This window comes from Vigna unguiculata, chromosome 10 (genome assembly GCF_037176805.1).
Source record: "Vigna unguiculata cultivar grain cowpea cultivar isolate G323 ecotype 2 chromosome 10, ASM3717680v1, whole genome shotgun sequence".
NCBI lineage: Eukaryota > Viridiplantae > Streptophyta > Magnoliopsida > Fabales > Fabaceae > Vigna > Vigna unguiculata.
In genome coordinates, this window is record NC_140801.1 from 1,031,222 (window position 1) to 1,048,664 (window position 17,443).

At 30.6% G+C, this 17,443-nt stretch overlaps 1 protein-coding gene and 1 long non-coding RNA gene across 3 annotated transcripts; one reads left to right on the plus strand and one right to left on the minus strand.

Annotated features, from left to right (window-relative positions):
* Window positions 1–2,923: 2,923 nt before the first annotated feature.
* LOC114165698 (patatin-like protein 3) lies at window positions 2,924–5,609 on the minus strand. Its single transcript, XM_028050264.2, has 7 exons — window positions 5,377–5,609; window positions 5,067–5,248; window positions 4,743–4,908; window positions 4,501–4,647; window positions 4,085–4,336; window positions 3,786–3,955; window positions 2,924–3,232 (listed from the first exon to the last, which is right to left on the minus strand). Exons 1-7 carry the CDS (start codon window positions 5,551–5,553, stop codon window positions 3,142–3,144), a joined length of 1,185 nt encoding a protein of 394 aa, XP_027906065.2. The 5' UTR covers window positions 5,554–5,609; the 3' UTR covers window positions 2,924–3,141.
* Window positions 5,610–16,057: 10,448 nt separating this feature from the next.
* LOC146881975 (uncharacterized) lies at window positions 16,058–17,436 on the plus strand. 2 transcript variants are annotated; one of them, XR_014985022.1, is made up of 3 exons: window positions 16,058–16,272; window positions 16,406–16,430; window positions 17,307–17,436. It is a non-coding gene; the product is annotated as an uncharacterized LOC146881975 (long non-coding RNA). The 2 variants fall into 2 exon arrangements; XR_014985021.1 differs by having other exon boundaries at window positions 17,266–17,376.
* The last annotated feature ends 7 nt before the right edge of the window (window positions 17,437–17,443 follow it).

Sequence of the window (17,443 nt, forward strand, 5' to 3'; positions counted from 1 at the left end):
ACACGTAGTCATAATCTACAAGTTTTCTAAGATTGCGTTTTAATAATTCTTATTTGTTTATAGATAAAACACATGTTTTGAGTTAAATAATATTTTTTTTTGTCTTATATAGTATTATTTAAAATTAGATAATCTTATATTTATATTTTAGTGCTTGTGGCACTTCAATTACGAAGAAAATAATATTAAATTTTATATTATATTAATATTTACACCATAAAATAGTTTCTCATTTTTCTCCTGTGTACATTCTTTCTTGGTTATTCATCTTTCAAATTTATGACTCCAAGCCCTCTTTCTTTTTCATGCTTGTAAATATTTTTTTCATTAGACTGTTTAAATTTTTGTGTCGTTTATTTTTTCCTCTTTATTCTTTTTTTGTTATCTTTTTCCTAAGATAGTTTTTCTACAAGAAGTCCATATAAAGTTTTTGATGTTTTTCCCCAAGTTTTTTATCAACATGGCAGGCCACTTATAGACCCTAAAACTGAGATCACTAGTTGAGATCACTAGTGCAAAATTAACTTCTAAAAGTGAGATCACAAATTGAGTTTTATCATAAAACTCAATTTATAAATTTGGTCTTATAATTGTAACGTCCCATTTAATTTATAAACGCAATTAAAGGAAACGCCACACATAAGATAACATAATAACGCAGTCCTGGGGTTCTTAACATCACCCCTATAAAACTAGGCACACCACGATGCCGATAAAGGTAGGATAGCTGTATACGAATACATCGCAGAAAGAAGCGTAGGAATACGGAAGAAATACATGGGCCGTGGCCCTAAATAAACACGAGGACGACTCCAGCCCAGATGGCTAAGCTACTGGATCACCGCTCCCTTGCTGACCACGAGGACCTCGCCCATCTGCTCCCATCAACCAAGTTGATGATCATCGCAAGAAAGAACAGCCACATACAACACAGACATACAATAAAACGGGTAAGCTAGAGCTAACAACATACATCATGCAGTCAAACCTATTTTTATCATTTCATATCCACATAGCAACCAAACATGTTATGACTCTTCATCCATTACACTACGACTCGACTCGACTCATCCGGATACGTATAACTTGGTCGGATTCAGCGGATGCTTGCACTCGTGTGGGTACCTCTGCTCGAACCTGAGCTGCTCGATCCCTGAGCTTTGTAGTACCAGTGTTATGATGAATCAAAATCTCTCCCACCACGAGGTTAGCCCTTAATGAGTTTCAGGCCTCCTGCTACTCCCACCACAAGAGTCAGTCCGCTCTAAGTGAGACTAACTGACTCCTCGGAGCGTCAGGATGCAACTTTACCTTGAATCCTTACCTAGTTATACAGATGGGGCACCACCATGAACACCCACTAACAGGGGCCATGGAATTACGTCCCGACCACTGAAGCGCAACCCCGGAGGTCTCACCTAGAGACCCCAAGGAATTACACGCTGACACGGACCAACATTCATAATTCATCAATAAGAAAATATTAAATTTATATTTTTCAATCCCATATCAATCCTTGAAAGTAAGTCCGCTTGTACATCACCTCTCAAATCCATACCTCTGATCAATAACCACCCCAATGTGTCTAGGGTCTCATCTCATGACAACACCATGTTTCATTTAATTTCAAACCATCATTCATTTTACATGCTAAGTCACATACCAACTCATTCATCCACCATTCATGATTCATGCTAAACATGTATTTCATACTCCATTTTATACGTATCTATCATCACACAATCATGCCCAATCAAAACAGATCACACGGGAAACATCGAAAGTCCAAAACACAGCACGGTCTCGCCCGGTAGCCAAGCGAAAATGGCCATTTCAGCAGCTCACCGCCGGGCGGCGTCTGGAGACCGCCGGGCGGTACATTCAAGTTGCTCGCTCAGGCGAGCCTCTCCCTCGCCTAGGCGAGTATAGCAACGCGGGATTCTCGCTTAAGCGAGATCCCTCTCGCCTGGGCGAGTTGCCTACTCGCTCAAAAGTTGAGCGAGTCGCCTGGGCGAGATTTCGCGCAGGAACCTCCCTGTTTCGTCTCGCCTAGGCGAGATTGACTCGCTTGGGCGAGATTGACTCGCTTGGGCGAGATTAACAGGTCTCGCCACTGTTCCTCGCTGTAGCAGCCATGAAAGCGACATAAATCACACATGCAAGCAATCTTATACACCCAAAAGACAGATCCCACCATACATTCAACCAATAACGCGCAAACCATTCAAAAAGAGACTCAAAACCATAACCCTAACTTCCCGTACCTGGAAAAGAGCTAATCGGGATTTCGACGCGGAACTTTGGGGCACAGTAGCTCGAGAGATGGACCTAGAACTAGCAGAACAGCGGTGAACGCGATTATTTTCGGATTTTAATCGGTGGAAACGAATGTAAAACTTCATAAGGTGAGTGCAGTGGGTCAGGGCTACTTACGTGGGGCGAGAATCACAAGCCGAGCTCTTGGGATGGACTGGTTCGAGACGAAGAACGAACCCTAGCAGAGGGGTGGCGGCTGCTGAGTTTAGGGCAAGGGTCCTGGAAATGAAGGGTACCCCTTAGGTTTAGGGCAGACCTAAGGGTATATGCGTTTGGGCTGGCCTTAGGCCCAATCACAAGGGCGGCCCACTAACCTTTAGTGGCTGACAACAAAAGAACAACAATAAAAAAAATGGGCCTTACAATAATATCTTTAATCTCTAACTTTAGTATAGTTTCTTATAGTGATATTGTACTAACAAAAATAATATTATTTATTATTTTCTACAATAAATAATTTTTATTGTTAAAATAATTAATTTTACTTCCCACCATTTGTGACTGCTTAATAAATAATATAAATAAAGATGTTGTAGCAGGGAGATCTTAAAACAAAAAAAAAAAAACATTAAACAAGGGATCGATCACTTTTACATGGTCCCAGCAATTAAGTTACATAAAACTCAAATAGCATTGAACCTTATATGTTACATGTTTCATGGTTCCTCCAAATGGGAGTTACATAGAACCCCAAAGTATTCAACCTTATTATATGATATATTGTTCTTGCAATTGGGAGTTACACAGAACCCCAAAACATGAACCATATTCCAACATAACATTTATTCATAATGTGAAAGTTGTTGAGTTCTCAATAAGAAAATATTATATAGTTTCAATGAAAGGCCTTCCTCCTTTTTCCATAGATTTCCTTTTCAGACGCAATTGCCTCTCTGCATATAATTCCTCAGCAAACCTTAAGAAGAAAAAAAATCCTCCCAAAATTAGCATTCAATATATAATCAACAAAAAATATATATAATATAAAAGTATTTACAATTCTGTAACATTTTTTTAGCAGCAAAATTATGTAACAGTAAAAAAAATGGTTAAATATGTCTTTGATCCCTCAAATTTCAGTGAAATTTGGAATTAATCCCTCTTCGAACCTTTATACCGATTTAGTTCTTCATTTTTAAAAATGCGTGAATTTAGTCTTTCTTACCCAATTTTGTTAAGTTTATTTGATATTTTAAAAGCATTTTATGATAATATTTGAGTTAACATTAAAGCGAAAATGTGTCAAACGGTGTAAACAATTCAAATACTATAATGAAATATGCTTGAAACGTCATATAAACTTAACAAAATTTGGTTAAAAAGACTAAATTCACGTAATTTTAAAGATGAAAGACTAAATAAATCGAAAGATTCGAAGAAGGATTAATTCCAAATTTTATTTAAACTTGAGTGAAAAAAAATGTATTTAAACCTAAAAAAAAACATGTTGAGAAAGTGATTGTACTCACGTGTCAAGAGCTTGAGCATTTGTTTGGTCAAGTTCATATGGGAGAAAAGTATTGACATTAATCCTCTTAACTTTTTGGAGCAACAGGTCCTTTCCCACCTTTTCAAGGTTATCCATGTTCCTTTTAGAAGCATCATCTATTCCTTCCATGGATGGATCCAGGTTATACTCCTGCAATTACATATATATCATCAATCATTTTAACTCATACATTACTTCTTAAATTCATTTTCTGTTTCGTTTGCTTCTACATAAGTATATTGAAAAATATTTATGCACAAAACCTAACTATGTATATACCTCAATTCGAAGATAGTTATCTGGCGGTGAGAGGCCAGGGAAGATTGAAGCAAGGTAGTAATGAGTCATGTCTGTCCTGAACATAGCTTCAGTAAAAACTTCTTTGTGTGTATTTAGCCATAAAGCTTGGCACGCGTCATCAAAGATGTCACCCAACTTTTCCTTAGCTTTTGGTATTCCAGTTCCTATTGACAGCAACAAAATCTCCTTGCCCCCATTGTGTTGTAACACTTCACTCACAGCAACAAAGGCCTAAAGTATATCAAATATCAAGTTTTATATTGTCAAACTCTTGAGATAAAAACATCACTAGGTCTTATAAACTAGGTTAAAATCTTACTACTATACAATCTCTCAAAACTATTGTAGAAAAAGTGTTTATATGTATATAGTTTGAGTTAGTGATGAATATTTACTGGATTGTTAGCAGCGAGAACACCATCAGCCAAATCAAATTTAACACCATCGTTCTGAAATTCGTGGGATGGAAAATAAGTTGGTGCAGCCGAAGTGCCAAGACCTATATCTGAGAGTTTCGCATTCAAGTAACTTTCTGTCTTCAGCTGCATCATCCAAGAATCACGAAAAATAATGTTCAATTTTAGAACACATTTTCATGCATATATAGATGTAGACAATTTTATTATAGCAAGCTAACCTTGTAGTTTGAGAATATAAGTGGATGGATTGTGTTCTCGTTGAAGGTTGGTATTACCACGTTGGTCAACGTTTGATCGAGTCGTGTATCATTCAATATCTGACGTGCTATATCTCGTAAGAACACTCCGTCATACTTGGGACATTTGATGGGATCCAAGATAGACCTGCATGGTTTTGTTTGCATCACAAGAACCCAAACCTTTCAGAAAACTAAGTAACTATGATGATATAACATGTCTCAAATAGTTGTTCTTGTCAGAAAAATGTCTTAAATAGTTGTTACGACTATCTTAACTCAAATTTTTACGAGTTTGATACATACCTAGGTCTAAATATATCAGGGCCATATCTCTTGTAGAACTGTACGACTTGTGATGGAGTAAAGAGAGGACGATTGGGCTCTGATGAGTTTGGAGTTACTAACATAAGAGTCATGATTCCACCAGTGCTTGTTCCTGATATCACATCGAAATAATCTGCCAACGATGCTGTTGGATCCTTAGCCTGCAACAAAAAACACAATCTCATGTTACAATCTTTAAAAGTTTCGTATAATTAACCAAATCTTTAAGAGACTGCTTAAAAACTTGGAACCTACACACAGTGATAATATAATATAATAGAAATTAGACCTTAAGAGCATTGTCCAAGTAAACAAGAACAGAGGCTGGAATGATTCCTCTGATGCCACCACCATCTATGCTGAGAACGGAAACATGGTCTCCATAGTTTGGAGGTGGCAATGGTGTATTCAATCCACCCATGAAGTGGCTTAAAAACACCAAACCAAACAAGAGCAATGGAGACATTATATCTAAGTCTTCAAGAAAGAAGAATAGGAGAAGGGTGTGAAATGGAGAATGATGAACTTGAGGATTCCTTTCTATTGTTGAGGCTATTTATAGACTTTTTTTGGCCACCATGCAAGTAGAAGAATTAGAAAAATAGTCTCAAATTTCATTATTATAACTAGGGCCACTTAAAAATTATAATCATATAATGATGTATGACTTTTAAAATAATTTACGTATATATATATATAGTTTGTTATTTATATTGTATGTGAGTTCTGTACTTATGAACCCTATTGGAGTAGTTAATTAGAGGTAAGTAGAATGTAAAAATTTCATGTACATATCTTTATGTGTATCTATAACTAAAGTATTAATAAAATTTCTAAAAAAGATATCTATATATACTAACAAAAGTTACGTTCAGACGGATACATATACTTTACGTGCTTTTGCTTTTTGTTTATTTTTCTGCTATGTAGTATATTTCAAACATGATTAAGTTTGTGTATATAACCAAATAATCATGACAATAGAAACAAGTAGCATAATGGAAAATTGTTACCAAATGAAAATTGTGCTGAAAACGTTTATTTATAGAAATTGTTTCGAGATACATCCATGATTAAACAAATGTTGGTCAAAGGTTATTTTATGCATGATAATAATGCTTTTATTGCATAGATGAGTTTCTGTAAGTTCGAAAAGGAAAGGATAATACAATGTATTCATTCCATCATATTATATATTCATTAATAAAGAATGCGCAAAAACGTGTCGTCTCCGTTATAAAAGACAAACTATGCTCTGTTTTATATTTTAGAAATTTCGAAGGTGAGAACTGTTCGAAATATATTCCTCCTTAATTAAGGGATGCAATTCTATATATAGAAACTAGTATATTTTTTTCAAGATGTTGGAATTATTTTCTTTGACTCTTTAAGAGTTGTATATTTGTCTTTAGAAAGCTGAAGAATATTTAATATTTACTATCACTCTTGATCTAGAAACGTCCTTCATTACAAATAAGGGATATTTAGATAGTTGGAGACAAGAGTGGTTGAGTGATCCAACTAGTAAATTGCAAAAGAGAGTTTCCATGGGAGCATGCCAAGTTCATAATAAATAAAAAAAACACACAACTTCATGAAACATAGACAAAGAAGACATATTATGAAAAATATTTTAAATAAAAGCATGAAAACCACTTATAATGTTGCTTATGAATAAATGTCAAGATGTCTAACCTATCGGTATAATAATCCCAGTAATTATATATCGTTACACGTCATATGTTTAATAAAAATTAAAAGAAAAAGTATTATTTTTGTTTTTGTGAAATTTGTTGTCAAATTGAATTATGAATTGCAAGAGTTGTCAAGTGTTGCACACGTCTCTAAGAAACGATAGTTGAGTTTTTCACTTTATTACTGATGCGATTTGGCACATTTGTCAATCTCATAACACATATTCCTCTCCTCTTATACTTCATCCACATTTTTGTCTTCCTCCCCTTTATTCATATTCATTTGTTCCATCCACAGTCATCTCCCTTTTATTCATTTCTTTCATCTATTATAGTTTCTTTTTTTTCTTTGTTTTTTCCGTTTATATTTGTTAGATATGAAGGGACTACATGGGATTTTTGTTTTAATTTAATGTCAATAGCATTGGACAAGCTAACACTAAATTAAATCAATTCTAAAATTAAAATACATTAATGTAATAGCTAAATCGATGGTAAATTACTCTAATAAAATGTTATTTTAAAAATTAGCAACAAGTGACAAATGTTGTGAGTGGAGAGTAGGAGAAGGGAATAAAGTTTTATTTTGGGAAGATATATGGGTCAGAGGATCATCTTTGTCGTAGGTTGTGACTATGAAGTACCGTTTGTGACTTGTGCGCAAAGCATGAGGAGAATATCAAACATGTATGTGAGTTGTGTACAAAGCATGAGGAGAATATCAAACATATTTTCTTTGTATGCAAAACAACTCAAATTGTCTTGAGACAGTGTGATGGATTGGTTGGAGTGATTGCACTATATCATATTAACTCTAGGGTTAACTTTCAACGCTCTCACCTTATGTAATTAAATGGAAAGCAAGATAAAATCTGGAAAACCATATGGTTAGCGATTGTTTAGAAAATTTGGAAACATAGGAATAGAATGATTTCTAACCCAGGGAAGGTAGACCTAGAATTTTTTTTTTTTCATGGCAAAAGTGAATGCATGGATTGGATGAAACATAAACTACCAAATGTTACATTTTTTTAATAGTGATTGGTATCAATTTTCAATACAATGCTTGATGTCATTGTGAAATACGGTCCATGTTTTAAAGTTAAGAATTGTTTTTGAGAATGCAAAGCTAGTGGTGGGTGGGGTGCAAGTCTTATTTTTGCAAGTACTAGGAATATGTAAGTACAAATTATAGTGCAAAAGAGGGAGACTAATTGCGACTTCAGAAGAAACTATAAAAATGTAAGAAAATACCTAACACAACACTTGTAGTTTCTGAAGAGAGCATAATAAGTGAATGCATACCGTTCAAGGTTATTTATTGTTACACAATCAATGTGTCTGTGTGAATGGTAACTTTCATGAGACCACAAGAAAAACAATAGTTGTTTAAGCTTTCTTTATTATTAACCTTAAAAAATCTTTATTTTTATCCTTAGCAATCATTGTAATTCACTACAAGAAAAAAATATTTTAGCCACCAATAAAATCGATCGCTAGATATTTGTTTTAGACTTTATATTTTTTTAGCTTTTACTAGTTAGGTTCTCTTTTATCTTCAATATAAACTAATGTTTTTAAAAGGATAATGATATTTTGACTATTAAATTTTGACAACTTTCTCTTACAATATGATGTGTCATATTTTAAGTGGTTTTGTAATATTGAGAATGAGAAAAGAAAAGATGAAAAATCACTCAAAAATATGACACTTAAGATTGTAAAAAAAAATTGTAAAAGTTTACTAGAAAAAATAATTTTCCTTTCAAAATTGTATCCTTGTTCAGTACTCTACACTCTCCTCTTGGCTTAAAGCACCCCTGAAGCTCTATTTTTATATTATTTCATTAGTTTATTGGGTTTGTCTTCAATAACTTTTTTAAGATAAATCCAATCAAGATAAATCCAACTTAGCTTTTCTTTGATTTTCATGATTCAGACTCCCAATAATTAATTGTAAGAATAAATGTGTAAGAATAATTATTATGGAATACATAATAATTAAATGCGTAAGAATAAAAAATATAACAATTGCAATGATTCTTTAAAATCAAGATAAAAATCCAACGTGGTTCCATTAGTAGTTACATTAGTTTATTGGGTTTATCTTCAATTTTTTAAGATAAATCCAACTTAGCTCTTCTTTGCATTTTCATGTAATGATTCAGACTCCCGATATGCGAGTTGTCCCTAGTTAACTTGCTAAATGTTATAAATCAGTAGCCTAACACTTCAAAACCACATGCGTCTAACTAATGCTTTGGGTTATTTAATTAATGTTATTATTTAATTAAAAATTGTATCCTTTAACAAATAAAACATGATAATTTTATTTCATCAAATATCTAATTGTATAACCATTTTACTTAAAATAAATTATGTAACTTCTTCACTTAAAATTACTAGTACATATATCTTTTAAATAATTATGGTAAAATTATATATTTTCTTCAAAAGAAGTATTAATCAATGCAATAAAAATAATTATGGTAAAATTATATATTTTCTTCAAAAAAAGTATTAGTTAATGCAATAAAAATATATTAGGTGGTGTAATATACAATAAGAAGATTTTACAAAAGGATTTCTACGACATAAATATCAAAATCTAGAACTTTAAGTAAGATTTTAAATTATTAGAATCAATGGCGGATCTTGACCAATAATATCGAGGAACCAAAATAATACACTCAAAATTTATATATTTAATTATTGTAACTTATACAATAAAAATACATAATTTATTATAACGATAACTAAAAAAGAAATTACACATATATAAAAGATCGTCCTTCATTCCTTCATATCCTTGAACATTTTCTAGAAAAAATGTGTAACATTTATTTCTGAATATGATGAGAAGTATAATTAGCAGAACATTTTCGAACACAACTTGTGCCACTTTATCATTATATGATGCTAGAAGTTTAATCATCTCAAGAAAGTTACCTCTATTACATGACTCTTGTGTTTCCTCGTGGCCTCTAAATGCACAAGCTTCAAATGCCAGCTAAAAACTTAATAGAGATTTTGAGCCGTAAACGGTTCTTGCAAACTTGTTCTGAACTTTGAACATTTATAATGTTATTAATGTCCATTTATTGATTCAACATGTATTCACAATTTTTCATTGCATTGTGTGCACTACTAAAAATTCTCAAATTACATGAAATTTTTTTGCAAATTTGCTCAGAACTTTGAACGTTTATAATGTTATTAATGTCCATTTATTGATTCAACATGTATTCACAATTTTTCATTGCATTGGTGATCTCCAATGTGGTTGAGAAATGGACATTGTTTCCTGCATTAATCTTTTTCCATGATCTAAAACCTTGTTTAGTAAACACATATGACCTAGGATGACCATTTGACTTTGAACTAAATAGATAACATGCCAAACAATAAGCTTCATCATTAGTCGGGGAATACTCTAGCCAAGAAGGAAAAAATTTAAACCAATTAAATTGAAAACACCTTGGATGTTTCTCCTTAGAAAAAAGGTAGTTTTCAAGTTGTATTTATATGGACACCATCTTAAATAAACTCTTCTAATTTTATCTCTTTGGCTCATTGGATATTCTCATATTTGAAGACATGTCTTGGATCACGTTCCAAAGAATTATTATGAAACTCCTCACCTGTAATTCTTTGAACCTTAAGAAAGAGCTACTCTAATCGAACAATGGATCATTAGTATCATACTTCAGGATATTTGAAGTAGTTGAATTTGTCTTGTTTTTATACTACTAAAAAACTCATATTTCATATTTCATGCCAATTTTGTTTTGAAATTTTTTTCATAGGAAATATTTATAAATTTTATTGTGAAAAAAAAATTTACAAGAAATTGCTACCAAAAAAATTTGCAAGAAATTACTACCAATTTTCTTGTAAAATATTTTGTATAAAACACTTTTCGCAACAAATTTTGAAGGAAATACTTGCAAATTTATAATTTTGTAGGAAATGATTACCCACGAAGGAATTACCTGTCAATTAAAATTCTTAGAGAAAATGACAGATTTACAAGAAAAATCTCATGTAATATGAGAATTTCTAGTAGTGTTATCTTCAAAAATAGCTTCCCTTTTGTCACTTTAACAAATGCATCTATTTTGTTATTCTTCATCAATATACCTATTTAAAAAAAAGATAAAAATTAATTTTTATCATAATCTAATAAAACATTAAAAGATACTAAAAATAAAATTTATGATAATCAAACCACAATTAAAATCCAATTATAAAAAAGAAACACACATAATAAAATAATTTTTCTTCTATGTCCATAAAATAAAAAATTAATATACAAGGCTAATGAGATAAATTCTTAAACTAATATTTCACTATCAAGTGAGACAAAAGAAAATTACATTGTTCTTTCTTTTCAAGAATGAAAGAAAATAGATGAGAAATGAGAAAAAAAATAATAAATATTTTACTCTTCATAAATAAAAGCAAACAAGTGAATATGACGGATGAGAACAATTTGTGAAAATTCAAAAGACAATGAGAAAAGAAAATAAAAAATATCTTAATAAATATTTGTATGATTTATTATTTTAATTTTATATTTTATTACTTATTAAAATTTAAATGTTGTGTTTTATAAAAGAAATAAAAAATTTAATTTAATTATTGTTAATTTTGAATATATTATCTAATATAAAAAATTTCAAAATATTTTTGGGTCCCGGTCTTTTACGGTGTTCTGCCACCGGTCAGAACAAAGAAAAAAAAAATTTGGTTTTAAATATATTTTTTTCTCCCAAACATTTAGATAAAGATATTATTAGATTGACAACAAAAATAAAATAATCAATAAAATGCTAAAGTAATGGGAGAAAATAAAACTATAAAAAATGAGTTTTGCAGTGCATATGTCCTGATCAATATTATTAAATTATATTTTAGAACCGCGAGAGGCACGCATTTCTTAACTTTATAAATAATAGAAGCTAATAATGTTATTCAATTATTCAATTACTAATACGTCATATACGTCATTACTCGTTAAAAAAAGTCTGAGGTATGTATGGTTTTACAAAAATACTAACATTTGCCCAAAATCATGATTTATAAATTTACTAAAATAAACATTAAAATTAATTACTTTATTACTTTTTATAATAATTGTAAAATATAATATAACATAGAGAATACACATAATATGATAAGTTATCCATTAATTTTTATCCTTTCCTGTAATTTTAAATAAATTAATCTAAATATAAATAAATATAACATAAATATAAAATAAATACACATGTGTGATATAATTTATTTCATAATTTATGTAATATTATTAAAAAAAATATTGTGAATTATTTTAATTTAACTGCACATTTATAAAATTATACACTTTCATTTTAATTTTTTATTTTCTTGTTTTGATAAATAAAGATATATATAAAGAGTTGTGTGTTTTATTACCATATATTATATAGTAATTTTTAAATTTCTATTAATTTTATGAAGCGTTTGTTATGTTATATTTAGTAAGTATTAACATATACAATATCTGATTCACGTAATATTAATATGAATACATTTATTTATTACTATTATTATTAGTCATTTTGTCAACAAAAAAAAGGTTAAATATGTTTTTGGTCCCTCAAGTTTTAGTAAAATTTGGAATTAGTCCCTCTTCAAAATTTTTGACCAATTTAGTCCTTCATCTTTAAAAATGCGTGAATTTAGTCCTTTTAACCAAATTTTGTTAAGTTTATCTGACGTCTCAAGCGCATTTCATGATAGATTTGAATTATTTATACCGTTTGACACATTTTCGTTTCAATGTTAACTCAAATGGTATCATAAAATGCGTTTAAAATGTCAAATAAACTTAACAAAATTTGGTAAGAAGGACTAAATCCATGCATTTCTAAAGATGAAGGACTAAATTGGTATAGAGTTTCAAAGAGGGACTAATTCCAAAATTCACTAAAACTTGAGGAACCAAAAAGATATTTAAACCAAAAAAAAAATTAAGAAGAACAATAAAATTGTTCTAACATAAAAAAAATACAAAAAAATGAAGTAAAAAGAAAAAAATTGTCACCATGAGCTATGTCTCCCTCCCTTCAACTAAATAATTCTTAGTCATATATCTTTGTCCAGAAATATTTGTTGCCCATATAGCAAAAGAACAAATTAAGAGTTCGGACAAAAATTTGGTCTTGTTGCAATTTTGGTTCGTGCAAAGATCATTATAAAAAATGACCATGCATGCACCGATACAAGTTTTATATCCAGAAAAAACAAAACAAGCCACATGTACAGAACTTTTCCTATTATCTTGATAGGTTTACGATACTAATTCCATAATGATCTTAAACAAGGCAAACACCATATGAGTAAGATAGTATTCTATTCTAAATCCATTATAACATAGAACAATAGAGTCTTCTAATACAGAAATCAGAAAAAAAGTCATTTAACAACTCGAATCAAAGAACCTAATTTACTAAAGAGATATAGATCGTAAACATATAGTTGGACACAAACACTAATATGAAAATTTGGACTTTTTTGTATATATGAGTCTATGTAAACTGAAATTTGTAAAAATGATATGTTGAATTTTTTTTTTGCAAAATTGGGTTAAGTCATCAGGGTGAAGGACGACATTACAGGTGAAGTCGTCCTCCACCCTACTAGTTTCTTTTTTTTTTTTTCAAAAAGCGAAACCGTGTTGTGGGAGACCGGTTTCTATTCATGTAAAAAGTGAAGTCGTCCTCGTACATGACGACTTCACTTTTAATTTTTTTTTTATATTTTTTTAATATTGTAGAGTGGTAATGGGAATGGAAACAGTAGTTTGAGTTCAATGGCTCCATTCTTGCTCGGTTATTTATGGCCAATTTGTAGCTTGCTGTCTCATTATGTGGCAGCTAACGGCTCCATTCTTGCTCAGTTATTTATGGCCAATCTGCATCTTATTGTCTCATCATGTGGCAGTTGACGAGCGCGTGTTATGCATCTCCATATATAAGCTGATAATGATTGGAACAAAGAGATTTTGGTGGTCTTGGACTCTGAGTTAGCCTTAACTTTCAGTTTCGTAATTGACTCTACTGAGAAATGGAAGATTCTCTCTGGCAGCTCGGGTGCTTCAAATCTGCTAATAAACTAGTTGTGATGTTTGAAGGGAAGGTTAATTAATGGATCACAGCCATCAGGAAACCACCAGTTATGAATGGGGTGGCGTGAAATGGGAACACCGTATTCATGGCCTCAAGCTTGAGCTTGAAAGATCTCAGACCATGTATTAAAGAAATTCCAATAAGAAGTTACATCGCCTATGGCGTGGTTCATAAAACAGTCTAAGAAAACACCATCCACCACTTTGCAACGTTAAAAAAATATATAAAAAAAAAATAAAAGTGAAGTTGTAATAGAAACCGACATCCTACAACACGATTTCATTTTTTGAAAAAAAAGAAAAGAAACCGGCAAGGTGGAGGACAACTTCACCTGTAATGTCGTCCTCTACCCTGACGACTTAACTCAATTTTGCAAAAAAAGGAAAATTAAACAGACCCATTTCTACAAATTTTAGTTTAAATAGATCTCGAAATACAAAAAAGTCAAAAAATTTACCTTAGGGTTTTTATATATTGGCTAGAATGAACACTTCATCAACATCAATTCTTGCATTTGAGAAAATCATATTACTTCTATAATTTCAAATGCACCGTATAATGGACACTTACCTTCATCGACATACTTTGTTTTTCTCATTTCTTATTCATGCCTAGGTGTTCAACTTGATTGAATTGTTGTAACTGCTTCTATATTATGATGTACTAATGATAATCCCACTTATAAGTCACACATCTTGGCATCTTCTTACATAAAAACAAATGGTTAACAAATTCTACATTAATTTCACAATTACACAAATATTTCACGCAAAGAAAAGTTATATATTGAGAATGAATCAACCATTTCTATATTAATTCAATAATATCATGTCATGGTACATATATACACTTCACAACTTTTTGTCATACACCTTTGTTTCATCATATATCAATTGAATACTATGATCTTATATGCTAAGTCTCGTTTCCTTATTTTTAATTTAGTCTCAGTATTTTAATTTTTGTCTCAATTTAGTCATAATTTTTATAAAAATTAAAAAATTTTGTCTCTTTCCAAATTAAAATCAAATTTAATTTCTATATAAATGTATACAAATATTTCCATCAAAATTGATATTTCAAGTGAATTTTTTTAAATAGATTAAGTTTATCTAAATTTATATTTTACATTGAATTTTATTTAAAATTATTTTAAAGTTGTTAATAGAAAATAATGCTAATAGCAAAAAAAAATCATAAATTATATTGATATTTTATTACATCATACTTTAATATTATTTTTTATTTGAATTTATATTTTAAATAATTGCATATTTTTAAAATGTGTAAAATTCAATAAATTTAAAAATAACAATTATATAAATTTTAAAAAAATTAACTAGTTTATATAACAATCAAAAACAAATAAATTTAAAATTTGAAAACAATTTTAAGTAAAATTAGATGTGAAACAAATTTAAATAAACTTAGTTTTGTTAAAAATATAAAAATATCAATTTGAATAAAAAATTCAAATTAATAAAAATATTTGTATAACATTTATATAAAAGTTAATTTTTGTTTCAATTTGGAAGGGGGCGAAATTGTACATTTTTTACAAAAATTGAAACTAAATTGAGACAAAAATTAAATTATAGGGACTAAATTAAGAATGAAAAAATGACATCTGACATATAATAGTGACACGTGACACTGTCACTGCCACATCACACTATCATTGTCACGTAGGGCACGATGTTAGCTTGACATGTGACAAATTTATAATTTAAAAAAATAAAAAAATAATAAAAAAATAATAAAAATCCAGACACTGACACGTGGCATCTCATATAACGCTGTTACTACACCACTAACAAAAAGGACTTGATTTCATCAAATTTCTCAAAATAAGGATGAGATAAAAGAAAATAGAAAAACCAAATTAGTATTTTGATATAAAAATAAAGACGAAAGATATAATTTTAACATTACTTTATTAAACCTACTCTTTTATCTAACATATCAATCAAATCATTCACAAACGATTACCAATTTCATTCTAATATTTGCTCACATTCACCCTCAAATCCTATAAAAAAAACACAACAAATTATTAACTCAAATTCATCCAAATTTATCGTCACCTTTACTATCCTACTTGGGCATCATGTCATGGGTAATAAGAGAGGGAAGGGTAGTTACGTAATTTGAGCTGGGACTTTTTTGAAATTGGGTTTCACTCCCATCTCGTTGGTTGTGAGTTTCAATTTGCGCAAAAGCTTCCTCTGCTACATTTTCATCTTTGCCTTCATTGCTTCCGTTTTCGCTTTTCTTCTTTACAGTTATTGGAAGTGTTAGATCCATCAGAGATAAAGACAATTTCAGAGAATATGTTAAAAGGTGTAAACTTTAATTTACAAGTTGAATTGGACTTACACTGCACTCCCTAATATCCCTAAACATAACACGTTCATTTCCTCACTGATCACATCGGTGGTACAAATTGGCTTTGGATGTCCTTCCGGGGTTGCAGTTTCGATTTGGATATCCTTTTCTCAGTGAGCAATTTCGTTTTAGTCCCTTTCCTCTTTCTGATGTGTTTTTGTTTTGGCGATTATGTTTCCCTCACCCTTCGTCAGTTTAGTTTTGGCTCTCATTTATCGTTAGCGTTGGACTTGCACGGTTTTGTGAGATGTTTCTGATAAAACGCATAGTTCGAGCAATTTTTCTGTTTCTGTTTTCCTATATATATTTGTACCCTTGCTTCTTTACAGATACACTATTGTAATACTTTTTATATGCAAGCTTTCTCTTTCTGCATTTATTGTAAAGTGCTCTTCTCTCTTCTCCTTAACACTCTCAGTTCACTTTCTCTTACCATGCACATGCATATCACATAACAGTTTCTGTGAAATCTGGATTTGTTTTTATCGGGTAGGGTCTTGAATTGTTCATGATTTGTTAACAAGATTGTAATGGGTAGGATTTATTTATCCATTTCTCAATGATTAGTTTTTTCTAATAACTAATGGGTAGAGAGAGTGTCACATGTTTTCGTATGTCACTGCCATAAACAGAATATTTGTGTTGACTCATGTAATTGTTTGTTTTGAACTTATGATGCTTCTTGGGGCTTCACACTGTGACATTCGTAGTTGATGACTACAATAACAATGCCTTAATATACTTGGTGCTTATTAAGAAATAATTATAGTAGTTAACGGGAAATGCTTTTCATTTTAAATGTTTCTTTTAATTCTTCTGTTTGAACCAATATCATTAGAATATGAATAGATGATGTCTTCAAATTATGATTTTGATTTGGCCTTTCTTTCATTTTGGATTTATTGGAACTAGAAAAACAACAAGTTTTATTTGTTGAGTTTCTTACAGACAGGAATCACCTCGTTACTTTTCATATGCATGTTTTCCAGAGTTGGACCTTTGAACACAGACTTGAAGCCACGAAATTCCACATAGTTGAAAAGAAGCAGATCTCTTGTGGTAATAATCATGAAAAGAGTTTCTTTGAACCTGTTTACTACATTGTTGATTGAATTGTTCCATATAG

What these genes read in the sequence shown, in the direction of transcription:
- LOC114165698 (XM_028050264.2), bottom strand. Translation starts at nt 5,553, where the DNA reads ATGTCTCCATTGCTCTTGTTTGGTTTGGTGTTTTTAAGCCACTTCATG. An exon ending in CCTGATATATTTAGACCTAG is followed by an intron (nt 4,909 to 5,066) that starts GTATGTATCAAA and finishes AAAACCATGCAG; the next exon opens with GTCTATCTTGGATCCCATCA. An exon ending in AATGCTCAAGCTCTTGACAC is followed by an intron (nt 3,233 to 3,785) that starts GTGAGTACAATC and finishes TTTCTTCTTAAG; the next exon opens with GTTTGCTGAGGAATTATATG.